Below are 22,631 nucleotides of genomic sequence, written 5' to 3'. Positions count from 1 at the left end.
AATCTTACAGAGACCTTCCTTTGCTTCTGCTAACATTTCCTCTATGGTCCCCAGTAGTGTTTCTATATCCCCACCAGCAGTATAATCTGGTTTTGGTCAGCACCCTGCAACCACTTGCATGACTCCAGCACTCCTTAAAGGAGAAAGAAATGTCAGGACCTGGAACACCTGGTTGGTGGCACTGTGTTGCCTTGGCTCAATAAATGATGTGTTGGATGCTGCGCTGCTAAATTCCGCCTACACAGACCGAGAGTGACGTCATGCGGAAATAAAGCCAGGGATTGTTTGTATTGAAGCGCACTTTAAAGATTTTAAAGTTTGAGTGCATTTTTTCTTTTGATACATTTTTTATATTACCAACATATTGCACCATAAGAGGCTTTCTGGTATTTACCCAAATGTGGGTAAGGCACTTTGGCAGCATGAATAAAGTTTAACCTGAAAGGCATCACACTCTCCCTATCATTGGAACCCTCAGCAAGTTTAAACAGAGAGCCCCCTAGAGGCATAGAGAAGGAAGAAGAGGTGATCAACATTTCAATCTTGGAGGATTATTATATACAGACTATTTGACATTAACCTGGAGGTGAGAGTTCAGTGAGCACAGAGCAAATAGGGCGGAACACAACTGTGAAGTTTTCGGCACCTATTTGTAGAGACTGGGTGTTGGTTGATTTATGGAACAACATTTACATCACCAGTATTGTTGTTGTTTAACACTTTTTGATCTGCAGAGACTTACCACTTCAACCGGATTGGAATCTTTATGTTATAGTTGTATGATATTTTTTAATATATTACTTTGTTATAATGAATTGTATACACTAAGGTTTACTGACACATATCACCTTGAAGTATTAGATTATTTATTTGTGTTTTTGATGTATTTGTATATATGCATTGGTGCACTGGAGTTAAGCAGTGCAGCATCCGACACATCCCTTGTTGAGTCCTATGTTCTGTGTTGGAACACACACTGATGCTAGCAGCAGCTTTTCACTTATTTAATGTTGAATTAACAGGTACACATGTGTAGAGATTTTAAATACCACTTTACTGGTAGCTAAAGAGTAACACTTTGTATACTGGTGTTCCCTGGGTGGAGGGTTGTAATTTCAGTCTTCCAGCAGCCAGCAAACCCCAGTAATCAGCTTCCACCCGATGCTGGCTGCTAGGAGGGTATTTAGGCCCTCACTTACTAAGTGCCTCTCACTTCAGTTCCTGCTCCTATTGTTTACATCAAAAGCAGTCCTAGTCCAAGATCACAACTTCAAAGCGAAGTATGGGTTTAAAAAAAATAACATATATACTCCCCAACGTGGATGCAGCATTGATTCGCTGATTGCTCAGTTCTCACTCTTGAGTGAGCAGCTGTCAGTCACCAGCTCTCTGCTCTGCCCCTCAAGCACCAGTGGCGAATGGTGCTCAATTCTGCACTTATCCCATCCACGGTCGCGGCTTCCCCCGGTTTCTCCTCCCAGCTAATTCTGTCCTAAGATCCGCCTCCTGTCCTGATTGGCCGGGAGGAGAAGCCGGAAGACAAAAGCAAATATTGATTATCCCAGAGCCAAACCTTTTTGAAGCCAATTAGAGCTTCAGGCTCTAATCATGTGCTTCCAAAAAAAAAAAAAAACTCATAGAAACCTATTAGTCCGGTGCTCTGCATAGAAATTAGGGGGGCGGCACCCCTGCACCCCTTATAGACCGGTACAGCTGTCTCAGGCTCCCAGTGGCCTGCTGAGAGGTTGAGCCAGTTGCTGGTTCAATGGTCTGGGTGGCTCCCGAATGTAAAGTCAGTATTGATTCAAAGCCGAGCCTGGCTGAGTGACGTCAGCCCACAGTGTGCTTTAGCCCGTTGTAGTCTAAAAATAGGTCACAGAATGAACTGCACTCTTGTGATCCCCATGAGAAGTATAGCCAAAAGAGCTTTGGCTATATTTCTCTTTTAATGGATGACTTGCATTAGTAGGAGAGCCCTTCTTGTGTTCTCAATCCTACCACAGATTGTCTAGCCCCGTTTGTAGTGTGCTAAAAAGTTGAGCAGCATGAATTGCAATGCCCTTCCCATTATAAAGGACAGTGGTAGACCCCCCTACTGCCAATGATGTAGTGGCCCAGCAAATGGAGACAGAGCATAAAAAAAAAAAAAAGGAAAAGGATGTACTCGATGTGCTTCTAAAACAGAAAATATGGAGGGGGAGAGAGAGCACCACTATCTAAACTTAGTAGTGATAAAACACAGCGTATCAATATGTTCAGTGGAAACATTAACGAATGGCAGCTTCTTAGGCAATGTACAACACAGGCGTTAATCAATGTGTTCAGCAGGTGGCATCCTTCTGATGGTCCCCAATGGAGATGTATGGAAGGTAGATAGGGAGCTGCTCCTGGTGGATGGTTTCATCAGTGGATGTAAAAATACGGTGGCAAAAACCAAGGGGAGAGTGGACTGCTCTAAGTGCAGTATTATTTATTAAATACCAAGATAAATGATAAAAAAAAATGCACTCACATTTCATGAGTAAAGCAACAGGAGATATTCCAAAAACTTCCAGCCAGTGGCATTATATCATGAGCACCAAGAGATTGTCAATCTTTGATGTTCATAAGTGGATAAGTATGCCAAGAAGCACTATAAACTCTAACAGGATGAGCACTATATGCTGTATGATTGGATCCAACACCTATTGTATGTTGGACCAACATCTGCCTGTTATGCCTGTGTGTTCATTCCCCCAGGATGGTCCCCCATACATGTAGACTGTGTAAGTCTAGATACTCTTAACTAGAGTTGATTGAACACCTGGATGTCCGGGTTCGGCGGGTACGGCCGAACTTGGAAAAAAAAAGTCCGGGTTCATGACCCGGCGGACTTAACCCGAACTTTACCCCGATCCCGAACCTCATTGAAGTCAATGGTGACCCGAACTTTTGAGCACTAAAATGGCTCCAAAAAACACATGGAAAGGGCTAGAGGGCTGCAAATGGCAGCAAAATCTTCTTAAGAGCATGGCAAGTGCTCTGTAAACAAATGTGGATAGGGAAATAACTTAAAAAAACATAAAATAGATAAAAATAAAAAATAATCTTGAATGATGTAGGAGGAGGACGAGGCCCATATGGAGTAGGAGGTTGAAGTTGCAGTTGATATGGCGGTGTAGATGGAAGCGGTGGAGGAGCAGGATGAGGTAGCCAACACTGGTTTTGGTTTTTAATTACATTTTTTTTTAAATTAGGGTACACCCCAAAAGAGTAAGAAATATCAAATACAACAATGGCTGGGTAAGGCCGGTATACATGTCTATTCTGCACAAGGTACAGACAAGTCCTGTGGCATCCATGCCTGGTTAATTTTAATGAATGTGAGCTTGTCCACATTGGCTCTGGACAGGCGGCTGCGCTTGTCTGTGATAACGCCCCCAGCCGTGCTAAATACCCGTTCAGATAATACACTGGCTGCAGGGCAGGCCAGTACCTCCAAGGCGTAAAGGGCAAGCTCAGGCCATGTGCCCAACTTGGATACCCAGAAGTTGAAGGGGGCAGACCCGTCATTCAGAACGTCTAGGCGTGTGCACACATACTGCTCCACCATGTTAGTGAAATGCTGCCTCCTGTGAAGACGTTCCATATCAGTTGGTGGTGCTGCTGCTTGTTGTGGCATGCTGACAAAGCTTTTCCACATTTCAGCCATGCTAACCCTGCCTTCTGAGGTGCTGGCGGTGCCCTAGATGTGTTGGCGACCTCTCCCTCCTCCTCTGCCTTGGCCTTGTGCTTCCACTGTGCCCCCGCTGTCAGGTGGGAATGCCACCACCATCGCGTCTACCAGCATGCGCTTGTACTCGTGCATCTTCCGATCATGCTCCAGTGAGGGAATTAAGGACGGTACGTTGTCCTTGTAACGGGGATCCAGCAGCGTGGCCACCCAGTAATCAGCACAAGTTACAATGTGGGAAACACGGCAGTCGTTGCGGAGACACTGCAGCATGTAATCGCTCATGTGTGCCAGGCTGCCCAGAGGCAACGAAAAGCTGTCCTCTGTGGGAGGTGTATCCTCTGTGTCCTCTGTATCCCTCCAGCCATGCACCAGTGATGGACAGGAGCTGGCCTGGGTGCCACCCTGCTGTGAACATGGTTCCATCTCCTCCTCCATCTCCTCCTCCTCATCCTCGTCATCCTCCAGAACTGTACCCCTGCTGGACAATTGTGTACCTGGCATTTGTGGAACCCACCCTCGGAGCCACTTGTGAATGACTGCCCTGAAAGCCTTGGAAATTATACCTCTTCCTCCTCCTCCTCCTCCTCCTCATCCTGTGCCACATCCTCCATCATCGCCCGAAGCGTTTTTTCAAGAAGGCATAGAAGTGGGATAGTTAAGCTTAGAACGGCGTCATCGGCACTGGCCATGTTTGTGGAGTACTCGAAACATCGCAACAAGGCACACAGGTCTCGCATGGAGGCCCAGTTATTGGTGGTGAAGTGGTGCTGTTCCGCAGAGCGACTCACACATGTGTGCTGCAGCTGAAACTCCACTATGGCCTGCTGCTGCTTGCACAGTCTGGCCAGCATGTGCAAGGTGGAGTTCCACCTTGTGGGCACATCACATATGAGGCGGTGAGCGGGAAGGTCGAAGTTACGCTGCAGCGCTGACAGGCGAGCAGCAGCAGGGTGAGAACGCCGAAAGTGCGCACAGACGGCCTGCAGCAGCTCTAAAAATATCGGGGTAATTTCTAAGGAACCTCTGCACCACCAAATTCAGCACATGCGCCAGGCAAGGGATGTGTGTCAAACTGGCTAGGCCCAGAGCTGCTACGAGATTTCGCCCATTATCGCTCACCACCAGGCCGGACTTGAGGTTCACTGGCAGCAACCACTCATCGGTCTGCTGTTCAATGCCCCTACACAACTCCTGCGCGGTGTGGGGTTTTCCCCCCAAACAGGCAAGTTTTAAAACTGCCTGCTGTTGTTTACCCCTGGCTGTGCAGAAGTTGGTGGTGAAGGTGTTACGCTGACCGGATGAGGAGGCGGTAGAGGATGAGGAAGCAGAGTAGGAGGAGTTAGGAACAGGAGGCAAACTGAAGCACCCTGCAATCCTCGGTGGTGGAAGGACATGGGCCAAACTGCTATGCGCCTCAGGCCCAGCCGCCACTGCATTTACCCAGTGTGCTGTTAGGGAGATATAACGTCCCTGACCGTGCTTACTGGTCCACGTATCCGTAGTTAGGTAGACCTTGCCACAGATGGCGTTGCGCGGTGCACACCTGATTTTGTCACCCACTTGGTTGTGCAGGGAAGGGATGGCTTGCCTGGAAAAGTAGTGGCGGCTGGGCACGACGTACTGTGGGACAGCCACTGCCATAAGGCTTTTAAAACTCTGTCTCCACCAGCCGGAATGACAGCATTTCAAAGGCCAGGAATTTTGAAATGCTGGCATTCAGGGCCAGGGATTGCGGGTGGGTAGGGGGGTACTTCCTCTTCCATTCCAGTGTTTGGGAGATAGAAAGCTGAACGCTTCCACGGGACATTGTGGAGATGGTTGTTGGTGACCCAGGTGGTGGTGTTGCTGGCAGATCCTCTGTCTGCGGGGTGGCAGGTGCCACTGTCACTACAGAGGTGAACGAAGAGGCTGAGACTGCAGCAGAAGAGGAAGCAGGAGGAGCCAGAGACCTTTCTTGGTTTTTGAGGTGTCTACTCCACTGCAGCTCGTGCTTTGCACTTAGATGCCTGGTCATGCAGGTTGTGCTCAGGTTGAGAAGGTTTATGCCTCGCTTCAGGCTCTGATTGCACAGTGTGCAAACCACTCATGTCATGTCATCATCACATTGTCTGAAGAACTGCCACGCTAGGGAACTCCTTTGAGCTGGCTTTGGTGTGCTCGGTCCCTTGCTGCGTTGGGCAGTAGCAGGCGTAGTGTCTAGGGCAGTGGTCCTCAACTCCGGTCCTCGGGGCCCACTAACAGGCCAGATTTTAAGTATTACCTTGCGGAGATACAGACTAGAATACTGCAATCACTGAGCAGCAAATGAGATCAACTGTGATGTAATTTAGTTATCTTGCAAACCTGGCCTGTTAGTGGGCCCCGAGGACCGGAGTTGAGGACCACTGGTCTAGGGCATGGCCACTCCACTTTTGCACCCTGCTCCCTCTTCTGCTGTGCTGGTTGCTCTGTGCGACCACCGCCTCTTCCTCCAAACTACTCAGGTCACCTGCATGACGTTCATTCCATGTGGGGTCGAGGACCTCATCATCCTCCACATCATCTTCCCCCAAGTCTTCACCTCCTTGTGGGTCTCCACAATTCGGAATTCCGCAGCAGTTGGCACCTGTGTTTCATCATCATCCGAGACGTGCTGCGATGGTCCTCCCATGTAAGAATCTTGAGACATAAGTGGTTGGGCATCAGTGCACTCAATCTCTTCCACTTCTGGGGCAGGACTAGGTGGATTGCCCTGGGAAACCATGCTAACAGAGTCATCAAACAGAAGAAGAGACTGCTGCATGACATGGGGCTCAGACTGCTTGGCTGATTTGCAAGATTGATGGACATCGGCTGCAGGTGCCAACTCTGACCTTTCAGCAGTAGACTGGGTGGGAGACAATGTGAAGAAACTGGAGGCACTGTCAGCAACCCAATCTACTATCGCCTGTACTTGTTTTGGCCTCAACATTTGTAGAAGTGCATTAGGCCCTGCCAAATACTGCTGCAGGTTCTGTCTCCTACTCACAACAGGAAGGTGTTAAACTTGTGCGTGTAGCTGGCACAGATCGACCACGTCCTCTCAACCACGTCCTCTCCTTGCAACAGGAGCTCCACCAGCAGCACCACGACCCAGACCATGTCCCTTATTTGACCTTCTCCTCATATTTCTCTAATTTAGGATCTTCCTATAAATGGGTTTTTATTGAAAAGCGGAATACAACAACAGTATCCAATGGGTGTATCTCACTGTAACATGTGCAGACTAGGCTGCAATTTATTTTTTTTTCCCCTAAATAGGTTTTTATTGAAAAGCGGAATATAACAACAGTATCCAATGGGTGTATCTCACTGTAACATGTGCAGACTATGCCGCAATTTAATTTTTTTCCCCTAAATGGGTTTTTATTGAAAAGTGGAATACAACAACAGTATCCAATAGGTGTATCTCACTGTAACATATGCAGACTAGGCTGCAATTTAATTTTTTTCCCCTCACAGTAATGTATGAATGACATTTTTTTATTTTTCCCTTTAAATTGGTGCTTTTTGAATAGCAGATTAGAACTGCAGTGTCTAAACGCTGTATGACAGTGTCACAGTAAAGTATGAATGAAAAACTGAAAAATAATTGTCCCCTTAAATCGGTGCTTTTTGAATAGCAGATCAGAACTGCAGTGTCTAAACGCTGTATGACAGTGTCACAGTAAAGTATGAATGAAAAACTGAAAAATAATTGTCCCCTTAAATTGGTGCTTGTTGAATAGCAAATTAGAACTGCAGTGTCTAAACGCTGTACGTCACAGTAAAGTATGAAGGAAAAACTTTTTTTTTTTTTAAAACCAGATCAAGCAGACACATATGCACTGAGCTTGCATTAAATGGCTGCTGCACGCCGCCCACCTAACAGACTGATAAAAGTTTTTTTTCCTCCCTCCTCCTCACTGGGCTTAGGTCAGGGCAAAAAGATTGTGCACTGCACCCCCACACAATAAAATCAATGTAGATCACTGTCTGATTAAAGAAGATTCTTCCTATTCTTTCCCTGAAAGCAATCTTCAGCCTGCCCCTACAATAATCTCCTATCTCTCCCTCAACAGCAGCAGGAACCTCTCCCTACAGTAGTTAGAGCAGAGTGATGTGCTGCGCTATGTGACTCCAGCTTATATAGAGGCTGGGTCACATGCTGCACTGGCCAATCACAGCCATGCCATTAGTAGGCATGGCTGTTATGGCTTCTAATGGCACACTATTTAAACGTTTGCTGATTGGCTGCCTTGCAGCTGTTGAAACCGCGCCATTAAAACCACACCGAACAATGGACTGCATCCCAAACATACAGTGAAATGTTTGTGTCCGGGTACCGAACACCCAAAAGTCCGGTACGATCCTGAACAATACAGTCCGGGTTTGCTCAACCCTATTCTTAACGTCAACTTTATAATAAATTATTTTTTTTTAATCTTTTTTTATATTTTTGAACAAAGGCACCATTTCATATGGAACTGGGGGTTACATAGCATGTTAATACAAATAGGGTGCCTAAATTATTTTGACCAAATCTATTTTATTTTTTTGAAATATCTTGGTTTTAGTTCTGAATTTGAGAATAAAGAAAATGGTGTGTTTGTTTTTGTCTGGTTTGGCTTGAGTATTAATATACTGCATAGAAGGCATGCTTGGAAAATACACAAGGTAAAAGATGAGGATGCAAAAAGTTTTACTTTCTTACTAAACATAATAATCTTACAATCTCCCGAGAGCTTTGGGTTATTTATTGAAGATGTACATCTTTATCTTTGTATATTTACTGCAGAATTTACAGTAGAAGAAATGTTTAGTCTGAAGTTCTTAATATTGTTGCATAGCTTTAGATAACAAAATATTGTTTATCTGAGTGTTTGATGACTAAGAACAACAATGTCCAACCAAATACAGTTTAATAATTCATTGCATGGGTTCTCTTTTTGTGTATATTTTACAACATGTTTGCAGTGAGGAGGAAAGAATATAAATGTAATATATCTAACACGTGTCTTTATTGCTGGTGTGGTACTTGTTTATCGTTAAAGGGAAAGTATGGAGAATGTGTACATATCTTCTTTTTATGTTCGCTGTAGTCAGGATAAAATAAAAATAAAAACTTTAAAAATATTTTTTTTTCTTTTTATTTTAGTCTGGGAACTGTTGTATGGCAACAAATAATGTCTCCTATCCAACCAGCAAGTGGAGCTCTAGTCTTCTTTTTACATTTAAAGCATTGCATCATTCTCAGATGTGCTGCTAGAAACATGTTGTGTAAAGAACAATTTCAGGAGGTCAAATAGAACCTCAAAACAATCTTGTTTTGGAAGTTTAGCAATTTGCTCTACTGTGTTTTGAGTTGATGTAGTAAAAATGACCCAAAACCGATATGATCTTCTTTACTACAATCACATGATGTTTTTTTTTAGCTAAACAGAGAGTTTATTGATTTACATTAGTCATATGGAACTGATGGACCCCATATGTTCAACTGACTTAGATGCTTTTTGCTGAATTGAAATACATTTCCATTTCTATAAATGTTATGAAGACACCATCAGCTGTCACCGGAATTATACTGTTTAAAAAATCTTATTCAAAGTCTCTTTCTCTGTGACAAGCCAGTGCCACGATGTTTGCATGTGTCTACCTGCAACCCTCTGTTTGGTCTGGTGAGTCAAGGATACAGTTGGAGCCATGCTAAGGATTTTTGGGTAGGTTTAGGGTAAGGGTGCAGTTTATGGCTCAGTTTAAGGCCTACATCTGGGTTAGGAATTGCGACTGACTGCCCCGCACCCCACCTGGGTGCCTCGGCCAAACGGTGCCTCCTTCCCTCCAAACCCTTCCAGCAGAGAGATGGCTAATACCAGCCGGCAATTTAAATGTCATTTCATTCATTTTTTTTCTTTAGAAATGTCATTTTTGCTTCAGCATGTTCTATAGATACTACAGATGCACCACTTTACAGGCAAACTAAGGGGACCCCCCAGGCACTATATTTAAAGGAACTTTTTAATTTTTATTGCTGCACTTTAACCACTTGCCGACCGCCGCACGACTATCTACGTCTTCGGTCAGCCCCTCACAGGCAAACTAACGTAGGGCTACGTTGCTTGCTTGTGAGGGTCTAGGGAGCGAGCGCGCGCCCCCGCTCCCGCGTGGTCACGGACCCCCCCGCGCGTGTGACCAGCGGACCCGATGTCCGCCGGCCACTCGGCGATCGGCGGGGGAGAGGGAGAATGTCAGGCAGCTTGTGTAAACAAGCTGCCTGTCATTCTCCTCGCTGCAAAGACACTGATCACATGGATCTACTATGTAGATCCGTTGATCAGTGTCCTTACAGCTGAAGCCACAGCCAATCACAGTAGAAAGCACGCCCCTAGGGACACACACAGCCCCTCCCTCCCAAATAAAGTTAACCCCTTCACTACCAGTGTATTTTTACAGTAACAGTGCATATATATAGCACTGATTACTGTAGAAATGTCACTGGTAACCCCAAAAGTGTCAAAAATGTCAGTCAAGGGTCCGATCTGTCCGCCGCAATGTCGCAGTACCGCAAAAAAAATCGCAGATCGCCGCCATTACGCGTTAAAAAAAAAACAACAAAAATGACAAAAATATTTCCCTTTGTTAGTAAACGCGATAACTTTTGCGCAAACCAATCAAAATACGCTTTTTGCGATTTTTTTTTACCAAACATAGGTAGCATAAAACAAATTGGCCGAAAATGTTAAAAAATTTTGATTTTTACATTTTTTTTGGGGGGAATTTCATATAAAAAAATGTGAAAAATATTGTTATTTTTGCAAAATTGACGCTCTTTTTTGTTTATAGCGCGTGATCAAAAAATCGCACAGGTGATCAAATACCACCAAAAGAAAGCTCTGTTTGTGGGAAAAAAAGGACGCCAAATTCGTTTAGGTACAGCGTCGCACGACCGCGCAATTGTCCGTTAAAGTCACGCAGTGCCAAATCGCAAAATACCCCCTGGTCGGAATGGGGGTAAAATCTTCCTGGGCTTAAGTGGTTAAGCATCATTAACCACTTGCCGACCACTCACGTTGCTGCTACTGCAGCAGAGTGGCTCGGCTGGGTCTGACGACATATACCTAAGTCGCCAGATACCTCCCTCTCTCGTCGGCACGCGCGCCGCTGGAGGCTCGCTGCTGCTGTGTTTAGACACAGCGGGAGTTGGGCCAGGGGAGGAGAAGTGGTGATGACTGCCTCTCTTCCCCGATCATTGGGGAAAGAGTGAGGAAATCCGCCCGCTTGTGTAAACAAAGCAGGTGGATCTCCTCTGTGACAGGCAGGGACAGATCACAGGATTCAGCATAGCTGGAGGCATTTAACCACTTGATCACCAACAGTGTTAACCCCTTCCCTGCCAGTGTCATTATTACTGTAACCGTGCATATTTATAGCACTGATTACTGTAGTAATGTCACTGGTCCCCCCAAAAGTGTCAAAAATGTCAGTTAGGGGTCTGATCTGTCCGCCGCAATGTCGCAGTCCCGCAAAAAAAAAAGCAAATCGCCGGCATTACTAGTAAAAAATAAATAAACTATAAAAATGACAAATCTTTCCCGTAGTTAGTAAACGCAGTAACTTTTGCGCAAACCAATCAAATTACGCTTATTGTGATTTTTATTACCAAAAATATGTAGCAGAAAACAAATTGGCCTAAAATGTTAAAACATTTTGATTTGTACATTTTTTTGGGGGGAATGTTATATAGCAGAATGTGAAAAATATTGTTTTTTTTTTTTTTCAAAATTGTCGCTCTTTTTTTCAAAAATTAAAAATCGCACAGGTGATCAAATATCACCAAAAGAAAGCTCTATTTGTGGGGGAAAAAAGGACATACATTTAATTTGGGTACAGTGTCGCACGACCACGCAATTGTCCGTTAAAATAACGCAGTGCCGAATCGCAAAATATGGCCTGGTCAGGAATGGTGTAAAATCTTCTGGTCTTAAAGTGGTTAAAATTATGCTCATTGAGAATGTTTTTGTCAAAGACATGTATCTAAATGCATTTTGGCCTAAATATATGACAAAAATTTAATATATTGGATATTTTTAACTGTCAAAGTAGAAAATGCCATTTTTTTCACACAATGTTCGCTATTTTTTTATTACGCAAAAAATGAAAAGCGCAGAGGTGATCAAATACCACTAAAAGAAAGCTCTGTTTATGGGAAAAAAAAAGGACGTACATTTTGTTTGTGTACAGCATTGCATGACCTCGCAATTGTCAGTTAAAGTCGTGCAGTGCCAAGTTGAAAAAAGTGGCCTGGACTTTAAGAAGGACGTTAAAAATCCTCTGGTTAAAATCACTGCTCCTGTAAAAACTTTTTTTTTTTTTTTTTTATTGCATTGATACTTGTCTTCGCTGCAGCATGTTCTATAGATACTACAGATGCTCCACTTTACAGGCAAACTAAGGGGACCCCCCAGGCACTATATTTAAAGGAACTTTTTAATTGTTATTGCTGCACTTTAAGTATTAAAATCACTGTTCCTGTAAAAACTTTTTTTCTTTTTTTTTTAAATTGCATTGATACTTGTCCCCCAGGGCAGCATCCAGACCCCCATACCCTTTTTTTTGCCAATTACTTGCAAATTAGACTTCAATATGGGGTCTTTTGATTTTTCAAGTTTGGGTCAGAACTTTTTCTCTGTTCCAGAGTTCTGGTGCGAACTGCACAGGGGGGTGTTTTGGTCCATCTCTATTTACAAGCCATGTTTGCAGAATGCATTGTGGTGTGGTATTTGCCACAAAGGATAGAGTGCTGTGCCAGATTTTATGAGCAAAGTATGGAGTATGGCTGAGTACATATTGTTATAGAAGAAGAGCACCATACCAATACCCTCAAATCACAAGGAAGAAGAAGGAGAGATTATGTTGGATAATTCTTTAGTGGAAGGATTAAAGAATATGTTACCCCAAAATGTCATATTCCTGATATATATCTGTTGGAACATGTACTTGTGTTTTGTTCTTTTGTATTGCTTCCTTCGTTTGAAATATCCTGTCAGTCCCCCTGCATTCCTATTTTAAACTGACAAGGCTAGGCATGAGAATACTTCCATACCAGTTTGGTCAGTTTTCTTGCTGTGCTTGGAGAACAGTTTGCCTGTCCTCCAATGATCAGACTTGACAACCCTCTGCACAGCCATTAACTGAGAAGATCAGTGCACTGCTTTTTCTCCACCTCTCTAAGCCCCGTAAGCAGAGATTACGTGATCACTACAAATGTTTTGCCTTTTCATTTGCCTTTCATTTATATTTTTAACTGAATGGCTTGTTTTACAAGGTAAGGGTTCTCATAACATATCATTTCCCAGTTCAAGTCTAAACTGTATATATTGTACATATTAACTTTTGGGTATTGTTTTTAATTTGAGCTTCTTGTGAGCAGTTCAGCATGTTTAGCATATTTGTTTTACTGCTGGTGAAATCAAGGATAGTTAAAAATTAAGTAATTTTTTTTAATAGAATGAGGAAAGCTTAAAACCCCAGCTGATTCTGTATGTGCCCTTACCTAAAGATACACCCTTGCCTCAGTGGCAGGTGCCAAATAGGACAGGAGACACCAAATGGAACACAGATGGGATTTAAACCCTTCCAAAAGTTCAAGCCCTCCTCCACTCCTTTCAAAGTCATGGTGCTTTTTACATCCCCACCTTTTAACCTTTTAGCTTGGTTTTTAACCGCTTGCCGACTGCGCACAGTATATTTACTGCGGCAGTCAGCCCCGGCCAGGCAGAGTGACGTAGGTCTACGTCGCTAGCCTGTCACCGGGTTTTGAGCCAATAGCGGGCGAGCGCGCGCCCACTGAGGCGCGCGCCTGCCTCGGCTCGTTCACAGAGGAGTCCGGGCGTGTGACCAGCGGACCCAATGTCCGCCAGTCACACTACGATCGTCGGTAGAGCGGGAGAAAGGCGGACGGCTTATGTAAACAAGCCGCCTGTCATTCTCCCCTGTGTAAAAATGGAGATCAGACGGTTCTACTATGTAGAACCTTTGATCTCTGTTTTTACAATAGGAGACATGTCCCACCACAGTTATAAACACGCCCCTAGGACACATTTAACCCCTCCCTCTCCAATACAGTTAACCCCTTCCCTGCCAGTGTCATTTTTACAGTAACAGTGCATATGTATAGCACTGATTACTGCAGTAATGTCACTGGTACCCCCAAAAGTGTCAAAAATGTCAGTCAAGGGTCCGATCTGTCCGCCGCAATGTCGCAGTACCGCAAAAAAATCGCAGATCGCCGCCATTACTCGTTAAAAAAACCCACCAAAATTACAAAAATCTTTCCCTTTGTTAGTAAACGCGATAACTTTTGCGCAAACCAATCAAAATACGCTTTTTGCGATTTTTTTACCAAACATATGTAGCATAAAACAAATTGGCCGAAAATGTTAAAAAAATTTGATTTTTACATTTTTTTGGGGGGGGGGGGAAATTCATATAAAAAAAAGTGAAAAATATTGTTATTTTTGCAAAATGTACGCTTTTTTTTGCTAATAGCGCATGATCAAAAAATCGCACAGGTGATCAAATACCACCAAAAGAAAGCTCTGTTTGTGGGAAAAAAAGGACGTGAAATTCGTTTAGGTACAGCGTCGAACGACCGCGCAATTGTCTGTTAAAGTCACACAGTAAAAAATCGCAAAAAAAACCCTGGTCAGGAAGGGGGTAAAATCTTCCGGGGCTTAAGTGGTTAACATCTAGCCATGAGTTAAGCAATGAGGACATTCTTCAGAGCTTCTATGGCTGTGATATCCTACTTACTGCAGTCAATTATACCATGCTTATTTTTGATTATACAATTTGAGAGTAATATCAGAAAAGACTTGGAAGACTGTTCCTTTTTTTCAGTTAATGACCTCGTGCTTGCTTTATTTAGAAACACAGGTTTGAGCTGCTGTGAAACCTTTTCCTACATCACTGGTGTCAAACGTAAAGTTGTGTTTTCCATTGTAAAGATTTTCACAAGATTTTGTCATGTGATCATTTTTTTTTTTCTTTAAAAAAAGCTTAAAGGATAAGTTCTTCTTCTGGAATATGTGACATGCTACACCCATATTTAGGGTATAACATGTAACATGCTCTAGACCTCGCCCCTGCCACATTTTGAAAACAACGTGGGGATTGGTTTGTACCTCTGCCCATCTGCGTCATTTATTCATAGGAATCTGTAAATGAGATAACTACAAATTCCATCTGCTGCTGTGAACTTATAATTTGAATGGGCTGTGAGCCTACTGTTTAGCACACCAGTAGCCCATTCACATTCCCTGCAGCTTGTAAGCTGACAGTCTGTACAGAGGCGCAGGCTGAAAGCTGTAGGGAGACTGTACAGGGGCCTGAAATTGCACCTGTGATCTGCTGATTGCCATTGCAATACTTTGAAGATTTATACATTTTTAGGAAAAGGTGAACTTAACCTTTAAACAAATTAGTAATTTTCTTTGAATGATCATGTTTTAATTAAAAGAAGACAATATTTTTGTATTTGATGTTCTCAAAGGTATATTATATTTTTATTGTATATTTTTATTGTCCTGTTCAAGATTTAACTAAGCAAGTATTAACAGTGGATGTAGAAGAAGAAAAGAACCAACATATAGAAAAAGCCATTGAAGACATTGGAAACCAGTTTAAAACCACAATCTCAAAATTTCAATCTGATCTAGACAAATTACAAGGTACCGTAATACTTTTCATGCTTAAACCTTATATTACTATATGTTACTATCAACCTAAGATACACAAGTAGGCATTTTCTCTCTTCAAGCCCTTTTAATATTCTTAGCCCCCGAGTAAATTGACCTGAGCCTTTGCTGAAGTGGGAGAATGGGTATTTTAATATACAGTCATTAAGGGAGTGCTGCTACTCAATAGGAGCTTGTATACTGTAAATGACCGAGATCACCAGTGTCCCTAGCTATAGTATTACTTGGTTCTTTAACAAATTGACAGTCTAGTTTTAGGTATCTTTTCTGTTACTATATTGTAGAACTTTCCGTGATCTGTGGAATATCCAAATACATATAGTGTGCAGATAGGGACATACAGCAGGCTGGTAGCAGCTCTGCGCAAACTGAGGTTTCTTGTTTTCTTTTTGCCAGCTTAATAAGAACAGCATCCCAACAAGTGGAAGTTCCTGGATAGGAACAAAATAGAATGGGTATTCAAGGATTAACGCGTATGTATAGCCACTTTTAAATTTTGTATAGAGTAGGGAAAGGTTGAAACTCCTGTCCTTCACTTCTTGTCTTGGACATGTAACAGGAAGTAAAAGAAAATCTCTAAAAAAATTAGAGGAATTCCTTAAATAGTTGTCACTAGCACAGTTGTTCCCATTGGAACTGTAAACCTTGGATTTACAACCACTTTCTGCATTGGTCATAATGAGATTTAATGAGTCATAATGAGAACAATTTTACCTAGCTGGGACATAGACTGCTAAGAAAACTGATAGGGGTTCTAATCCTTACCTACTCTATCCACAACTATTAAAAGTTTTGCTATGCACATACTTTAAACGGTTATCTCTCGCAGCCCAAGGCTCACACTACAGCCTACAGGCTAAAGCCTTTCCAGAGGCATGGGTAGCATTATGGTTAAAGCCTGGTGCAACCCACCAATGAACAAGTCTTCAGTGATTGGCCAGCCTACAAACTTTCAGCAAAACACCGGAGTATAGCTAAAGCGAAAGAACATTGCCAAAAAAGCAAAGTAGGATGTTTGTTTCAAGTCTTAGTGAACACATAATACTATATTTTTTTTTAACTCAGGGTTGGTTAAGGGTATTACTTGTATCTGTAATGTAAGGCTGACCATACATTTTTGTACAAGTTGAGGGGAGACAATAAAAAGTGGAATGGGAAAGGAGAGATAAGTAAGTTTTAGCTGCCAGGCTAGAGTAGACTAAAGTCAACCGTGGGTGCCTAAGTATTGCATCTTATGGTATGTTTAAAAGTCTATAGAAACTTTGAAATTGTCCTTGCCAAAGCACCCATGTGTGTCAAGATTTAGCTTGCTGTTTTACTGCCTGTGTAATACTAAACCTCCTCGCTGCAGTGCTTCTCCTAGTCCTCTGATTCCTTTCATATGTGTTGTTTGGCTTCTGTGCTCACCTATCAGAGTCACCTGCTATTCTACAGGTTTATATTTCCTTTCTCTTCCATCACTTCCTGGCCGGCCTCCCAGTTTGGTTCTTTACATATACATATGCTCAGTGCGGCCCACATTGCCTGAGCAACTTCAAGGTTCTCTGAGCTAAGGTTTCCTTACTATTATGTATATTCTGTGTCTGACTTCCTGTGTACTGACCCTGGCTTCATTAACTGTTTGTGCTTGACTGTCCCCCACATTGACCTCAGCTTGTTTCCTGGATTTCCTTCTGCCTCCTCCTTGTACTCTGCATATTCTATAGTGGTCTCCGCATCCTCACCTGGGTGTACCTAGTTCCAGCTTGCTGCAAGTATATCCCCACCATCAGGGGCCCAGGTGAAGAAGCAGGCTGTGGCTTAGACCACAAGGGCTCACTATCACAGACATCTGACAATATAAGACAGGTGGACCAAAGGAGTCATATCTACTGAGGACAATATCTTTTATATGTATGTTTGCATTTTGAATATTTTTTAAAATATATTTTAGGGTGTTAAAGTACCTTGTTTTACTACTAGGAGTATAAGAGTAAAAGTAGTATACAGAATGGTTACATATGAAATACATATGCTAGGCAGAAACCAGCAGCGCTCTGTCCTGTTTCTAGCACTGCAGCTGGGAGTAGGGGCTTCACTACAGTAGCCTGTCATGGAGAAGAGAGGCCAACTGCCCTGGCTCCCTAAAACTCCAGAGTTGTTGCTGGTGCTATGCAGAGGTTGGTGGCACTTCAACCAATCTGGCAGGCTGTTGGGGTGGAAGGACGACTCGCTCCTCTCTTGAGTCCCTAACTGACATTGGAGAAGGAGAACAACTACCTCCTTTCTTTGGTCCTTGGCCTGCCACCCAGGGAGTGAGGAAAGTTACCTCCCCTTCCTACATATCGGACTGCTACTGGGGAGGTGAGCTGGTTGCTTCATGCCCCGTACTCTCATCCAGCTGCTGGGAAGACATTCTGGTACTGTCTGCCAGGTGCACTGATCCTTTCTGGGAAGGGAAGACAGTTTCCCCTACTCTGGCTGACTGTTGGGAAGAGAGGAAAGACTGTTGATCTGCTGCTAGGGAGGAATGATGACCACCTCCCCTCCTGGACTGTGGATCTGCTGCTGGGGAGGGAGCATGACCACCTCTTCTCCCTGGTCTTTGGCCTGCTGCCGGGGAGGGGGAATGGCTTCCTCCCCTCCCTGCATCTCGGACTGCTGCTGGGGAGTAAAGACAACCACCTCTTCTCCATTCTCTCCCAGGATCCTGGTCTGCAGCTGGGGAAGGAAAACCACCAGCTTTCCACCCTGAGTCCCCAGAACTGTGGGGGAGAGAGGTCTTGGACGCTCTGTCTGGTTGCCTGCAAGGGAGGACTGCAAACAAAAAAGAGCGCACCGGCCTAGCGCATTATCCTCAATAAGGCTTTATTAATACAAGGTAAAAGTGACTCCTCACAAACAATGGTGTAAACCAGCATATCAAATTCAAACATCAGGATCAATTTGTATCAATGTCCACTGTCCTTGATGAAATGACGGCTGACGCCTTTCTCCTTTTTTTTTTTTTCCAGTATTGTTTATATAGAATAATATTTTTTTCCATTTAGCTTGCAAGAATGCCAATTGTTTAGATTAGTCTCTCCAAGGCTAGTCAGACCCCCGTATAGTGTGATAGTTTCACATAGCAATATACATATGAGCTGCCTCTTTGGTGGAGTGTATTAATGTAGTTTTAGAAATGATGTGCCTCATATTATATTTTATTTAACAGCAATAATGCAGTTTTTAGTACAGAAATGTGTGTTTTCTTTTTAAAATATATATGTAGAAAAGGGTGTTTTAGAACATTTTAGTAAATGTCAATGCATATGTGTATATATATATGTATTTATTTTTATTTTTAATCTTATACTGGTTTTAAATGAAATCAATTAATGGATTGTATAATGAATTTATTTTATTGTATTGTGCCCACCCGTGTTTCATGGAGATGCTGCAAATGGTATATAGAAGGGTGTAAGAAAATCCCCCTCCCCCACAGTCCGCTGTATGTTCTGTGGGGGACAGTGGGTATATGGTGGGCTGAGGTGCAGTGGATAGAGAGGGCTCATCGGCTTAGTTTGTTGTTTTTAGTCCTTTGTTTCTGTCTCCTGTTCATATACACGGACAGACTGCAATTCATTGGAGGCAGAAGTTGCGGGAGGCGGAAGTGACGTAGGCGGAACTGATGTCACGGCTTTGGAACGCATGACGCGACGGCCCTTCCAGGATCCCGCGGCGTTCGTTCCACGCACATCTATTGTATTGTACAAAGGGGCTCTTGAAGCTGTGGTTAAGCCCCTTTCCCACACTATATTCTCCAATATATATATATATATATATATATATATATATATATATATATATACTATGTTTACCCACAAGAGAGGGATTAGAGAATATATGGTTTATTACACAATACAGTATTATTAGTGCATAGATACCAGCATGGCTACATCTGATCTCCAGCAAGGCCCAGGGCGCTATTGAGTTCCACAATATATCTGCTCCATGACAGTATCTCCCTGAACCGGTGTGGGTATGTTTTGCTATTAACCCCTTTTTTATTCTTTTTTATTTTCTTTTTTCATTTTTTAATCCATTATTGTATTACTGTGGACATATTGTTTGCATGTCTGATCAGGTAATTTGTCATAATGTGTGAGTACTATGAATCAGCAGTATTGTAGGCTGATAAGTGTGTGTGGCGGGGGTTAACATCTCTATTGCAACCACACCAATGAGGGAGGGGTTTTCTAAGGCCCCATAGATGAGGCATGAACCATTTTTGCTATATAAACTGGTGGTCTTGACATGGCCCATTGGCTCTGAGGAAGAGGTGGAGCCTTGAAACGCGTCAGCCGTCATTTAATCAAGGACAGTGGACATTGATACAAATTGATCCTGATGTTCAAATTTGATATGCTGGTTTACACCATTGTTTGTGAGTAGTCAGTTTTACTTTGTATTAATAAAGCCTTATTAACCACTTTAACACCGGAGGATTTTGCTGTCTTCCGTCCAGGCCACTTTTTGCGATTCGGCGCTGTGCGACTTTAACTGACAATTGCGTGGTCGTGCGACGCCGTACCCTAACGAAATTTACGTCCTTTTTTTCCCACAAACAGAGCTTTCTTTTGGTGGTATTTGATCACCTGTGCGATTTTTACTTTTTGCGCTATAAACAAAAAAAGAGCGTTTATTTTGAAAAAATAATATTTTTCACATTTTTTTATATGAAATTCCCCCCCAAAAAAATGTAAAAATCAAATTTTTTTTAAATTTTTGGCCAATTTGTTTTCTGCTACCTATGTTTAGTAAAAAAAATCGCAATAAGCGTATTTTGATTGGTTTGCGCAAAAGTTATTGCGTTTACTAACTAAGGGAAAGATTTCTGTCATTTTTGGTGGTTTTTTTTTAACGCGTAATGGCGGTGATCTGCGATTTTTTTTGCGGGACTGCGACATTGCGGCGGACAGATCGGACCTTTGACTGACATTTTTGACACTTTTGGGGGTACCGGTGACATTTCTACAGTAATCAGTGCTATATATATGCACTGTTACTGTAAAAATGACACTGGCAGGGAAGGGGTTAATTTTATTGGAGAGGGTGGGGTTAATGTATGCCTGGTGCTTACTGACGTGTGGGGGGGGGAGGTGACTGTGTGACAGAAGGACAGATCGGATGTCCAGCTATGCTGAACACTCCGATCTGTCAGTCCCTGTCACTATGGAGATCCGCCCGCTGTGTTTACACACAGCGGGCGGATCTCCAGACTCGATCCCCGACGATCGGGGCAGAGCAGCGGCAATCGCCGCTGGCCCGACTCCCCCTGTGAATGAACACAGCAGGAGCGAGCCTCCGGCGGCGCGCGAGCGCCGCCCACAAGGGGCGGAGTCCAGCGACGTAGGTCTACGTCGCTGGACGGGATCGCGGCACTTTGCCGCAGTAGCCTCCATGTGAGCGGAGGTAAAGTGGTTAAGGATAATGCGCCCTTTCTTTGTTTTTTTTGTTTGCAGTACTTTGTAGACCACCCCAGTCTTAGAGGGCAGCAAGGCCTTAGCCATTGGGGATGCCAAGTATGAGTTCCGTTGTAGGAGTGGTCAGGGGGCCTTGTTTCTGAGCGCAGGGGCAAGGTGCTGTGCATTGTAAATTTGTTTTGGAGTGGAGAGAAGGACTGCTTCCCTTGGCTCCCCAGAGCTCCAGAAGTGCAGTGGGTACTGGGCAGAGGTCAGTAGTGCTCTGCCCTGATGCCAGCTCTTCCACTGGTAAACAAAATTAAAATTTGGTGGCCTCGCACAAATCCTCCAGGGCCACCGATTGTTGTAGGCAGAAGTCAGCAACACTCTGCCTTGATGCCATTCTGCTGGGGGTTTCATGGGTTGTTCCTTCTCAGCAGAAAAGTATATTAAATCCCCAGCCTCTGGAATTGCTGAAAATCCAAGGCAAGGGCTGGCCGCTTCAGTGGAAGATTTATAATCCATAACATCCATGGGTACTGGGGCATAATGTTGAGCTTCATCAAAAGCTTTGTCAAACAGTCTTTTATATGCTTGTTGCAGCTCCCATTCTTGTGTAACTATAAAGTCCAAGTCACTTCTCTATTCCGAGCCCACTGGGAAGTTCCAACTCCCTAAAATGTCAAATGTCCCCCCATCTCCACTCTTCTGCACTACCGAAATGTGGGTCCCCCTGAAGTGTCTCAAATATCAATCCCGGGCTGCCGTAGTCATAGCCTTCTATGGGATTGCTGTTCTTCAGCGACGGACACACTTGAGTAGCATACCATTGCAGAGCCCGATACCCATCTTCGAGCACCATTTCTGTCTGAACCAGCCTATCCAGCTTTGTCAGCCATTCTTGTCGAGGATACTCTCCCAGTATATGCAAGTCCAACTGTAGCCAGTAGAGTTCCATGGACATCGGGAGGACCTTTCCATAATAGTCTTTCTCCATTTGGAAAGCCTCCATCCAGAGCTCCTAATGCATCACGTCTCTCAATCCCAGTATGTCCCAGGCAGAACCAGGCTGTCCGTGCTGGGTGAACATTTCTTGCATTCACCACTGGATTTCCGCTTACATGGGGACCTGCTCCTGGAACACTTGTTCAATATCAACCGACACTGGGTCTCTGTTGTGGTTTGAACTGCAATAGGGAGGAAGCAAATAAAATCCCTCTTCCATGGGCCATAATCAATCAGTGGGTAGAAGGCTAGCCCCTAGTCTCCTCCAAAAGCCCCTGTCCCGGTTGGATTTGTCAACCTTACATTAGTCTAAGCTCAACTAATGTAACTATGCAAAACTACTCATACATGAAATTTACTTTTAAATTGCAAAATGGGTTCTTTTGTTTTAGAGCAGTGGAAATGTAGACCTTTCTTTCACATGAAGTGGTATTAGCTGACAGTGTTGATAAAATCTTATAAATCTTATCAATAAATCTTATCAACTAACTATGGTACTATGTAGCATATTATATGGAATTACCACATTCATATCTGCATATGGTTATTGTGCAGTTAGTCCAAATTGCTTTTATAGAGCAGGATTTAAAACTTTTCATGTACACTGCAATAGTCTCTATATTTATTCAATATCTAATGCCTTTCCAAGTCACAAGATGTACATAGTAACTAAACAAATAAGAATATTACACCAATTGCTGTTTGCTTCTCAACACAGAAAATAATTATCCCTAG

At 43.4% G+C, this 22,631-nt stretch overlaps 1 protein-coding gene across 1 annotated transcript in view; it reads left to right on the top strand.

Annotated features, from left to right (window-relative positions):
• The window catches only part of THEMIS (thymocyte selection associated), a gene marked incomplete at its 3' end in the record, with an annotated part of 122,948 nt that extends 101,437 nt beyond the window's left edge, over nucleotides 1-21,511 (top strand). Inside the window, exons 6-7 of the mRNA XM_082250912.1 lie at nucleotides 15,307-15,441; nucleotides 21,495-21,511. Of these exons, the coding sequence (XP_082107038.1) occupies nucleotides 15,307-15,441; nucleotides 21,495-21,511 (152 nt within the window). The remainder of the gene's footprint in view (nucleotides 1-15,306; nucleotides 15,442-21,494) is intronic.
• Between the last annotated feature and the right edge of the window lie 1,120 nt (nucleotides 21,512-22,631).

This window comes from Pelophylax lessonae (assembly GCF_965119305.1).
Source record: "Pelophylax lessonae genome assembly, chromosome: 3".
NCBI classification, from domain to species: domain Eukaryota; kingdom Metazoa; phylum Chordata; class Amphibia; order Anura; family Ranidae; genus Pelophylax; species Pelophylax lessonae.
The sequence above is the reverse complement of the archived record's forward strand: the minus strand, read 5'-3'. Positions and strand labels throughout refer to the sequence as shown.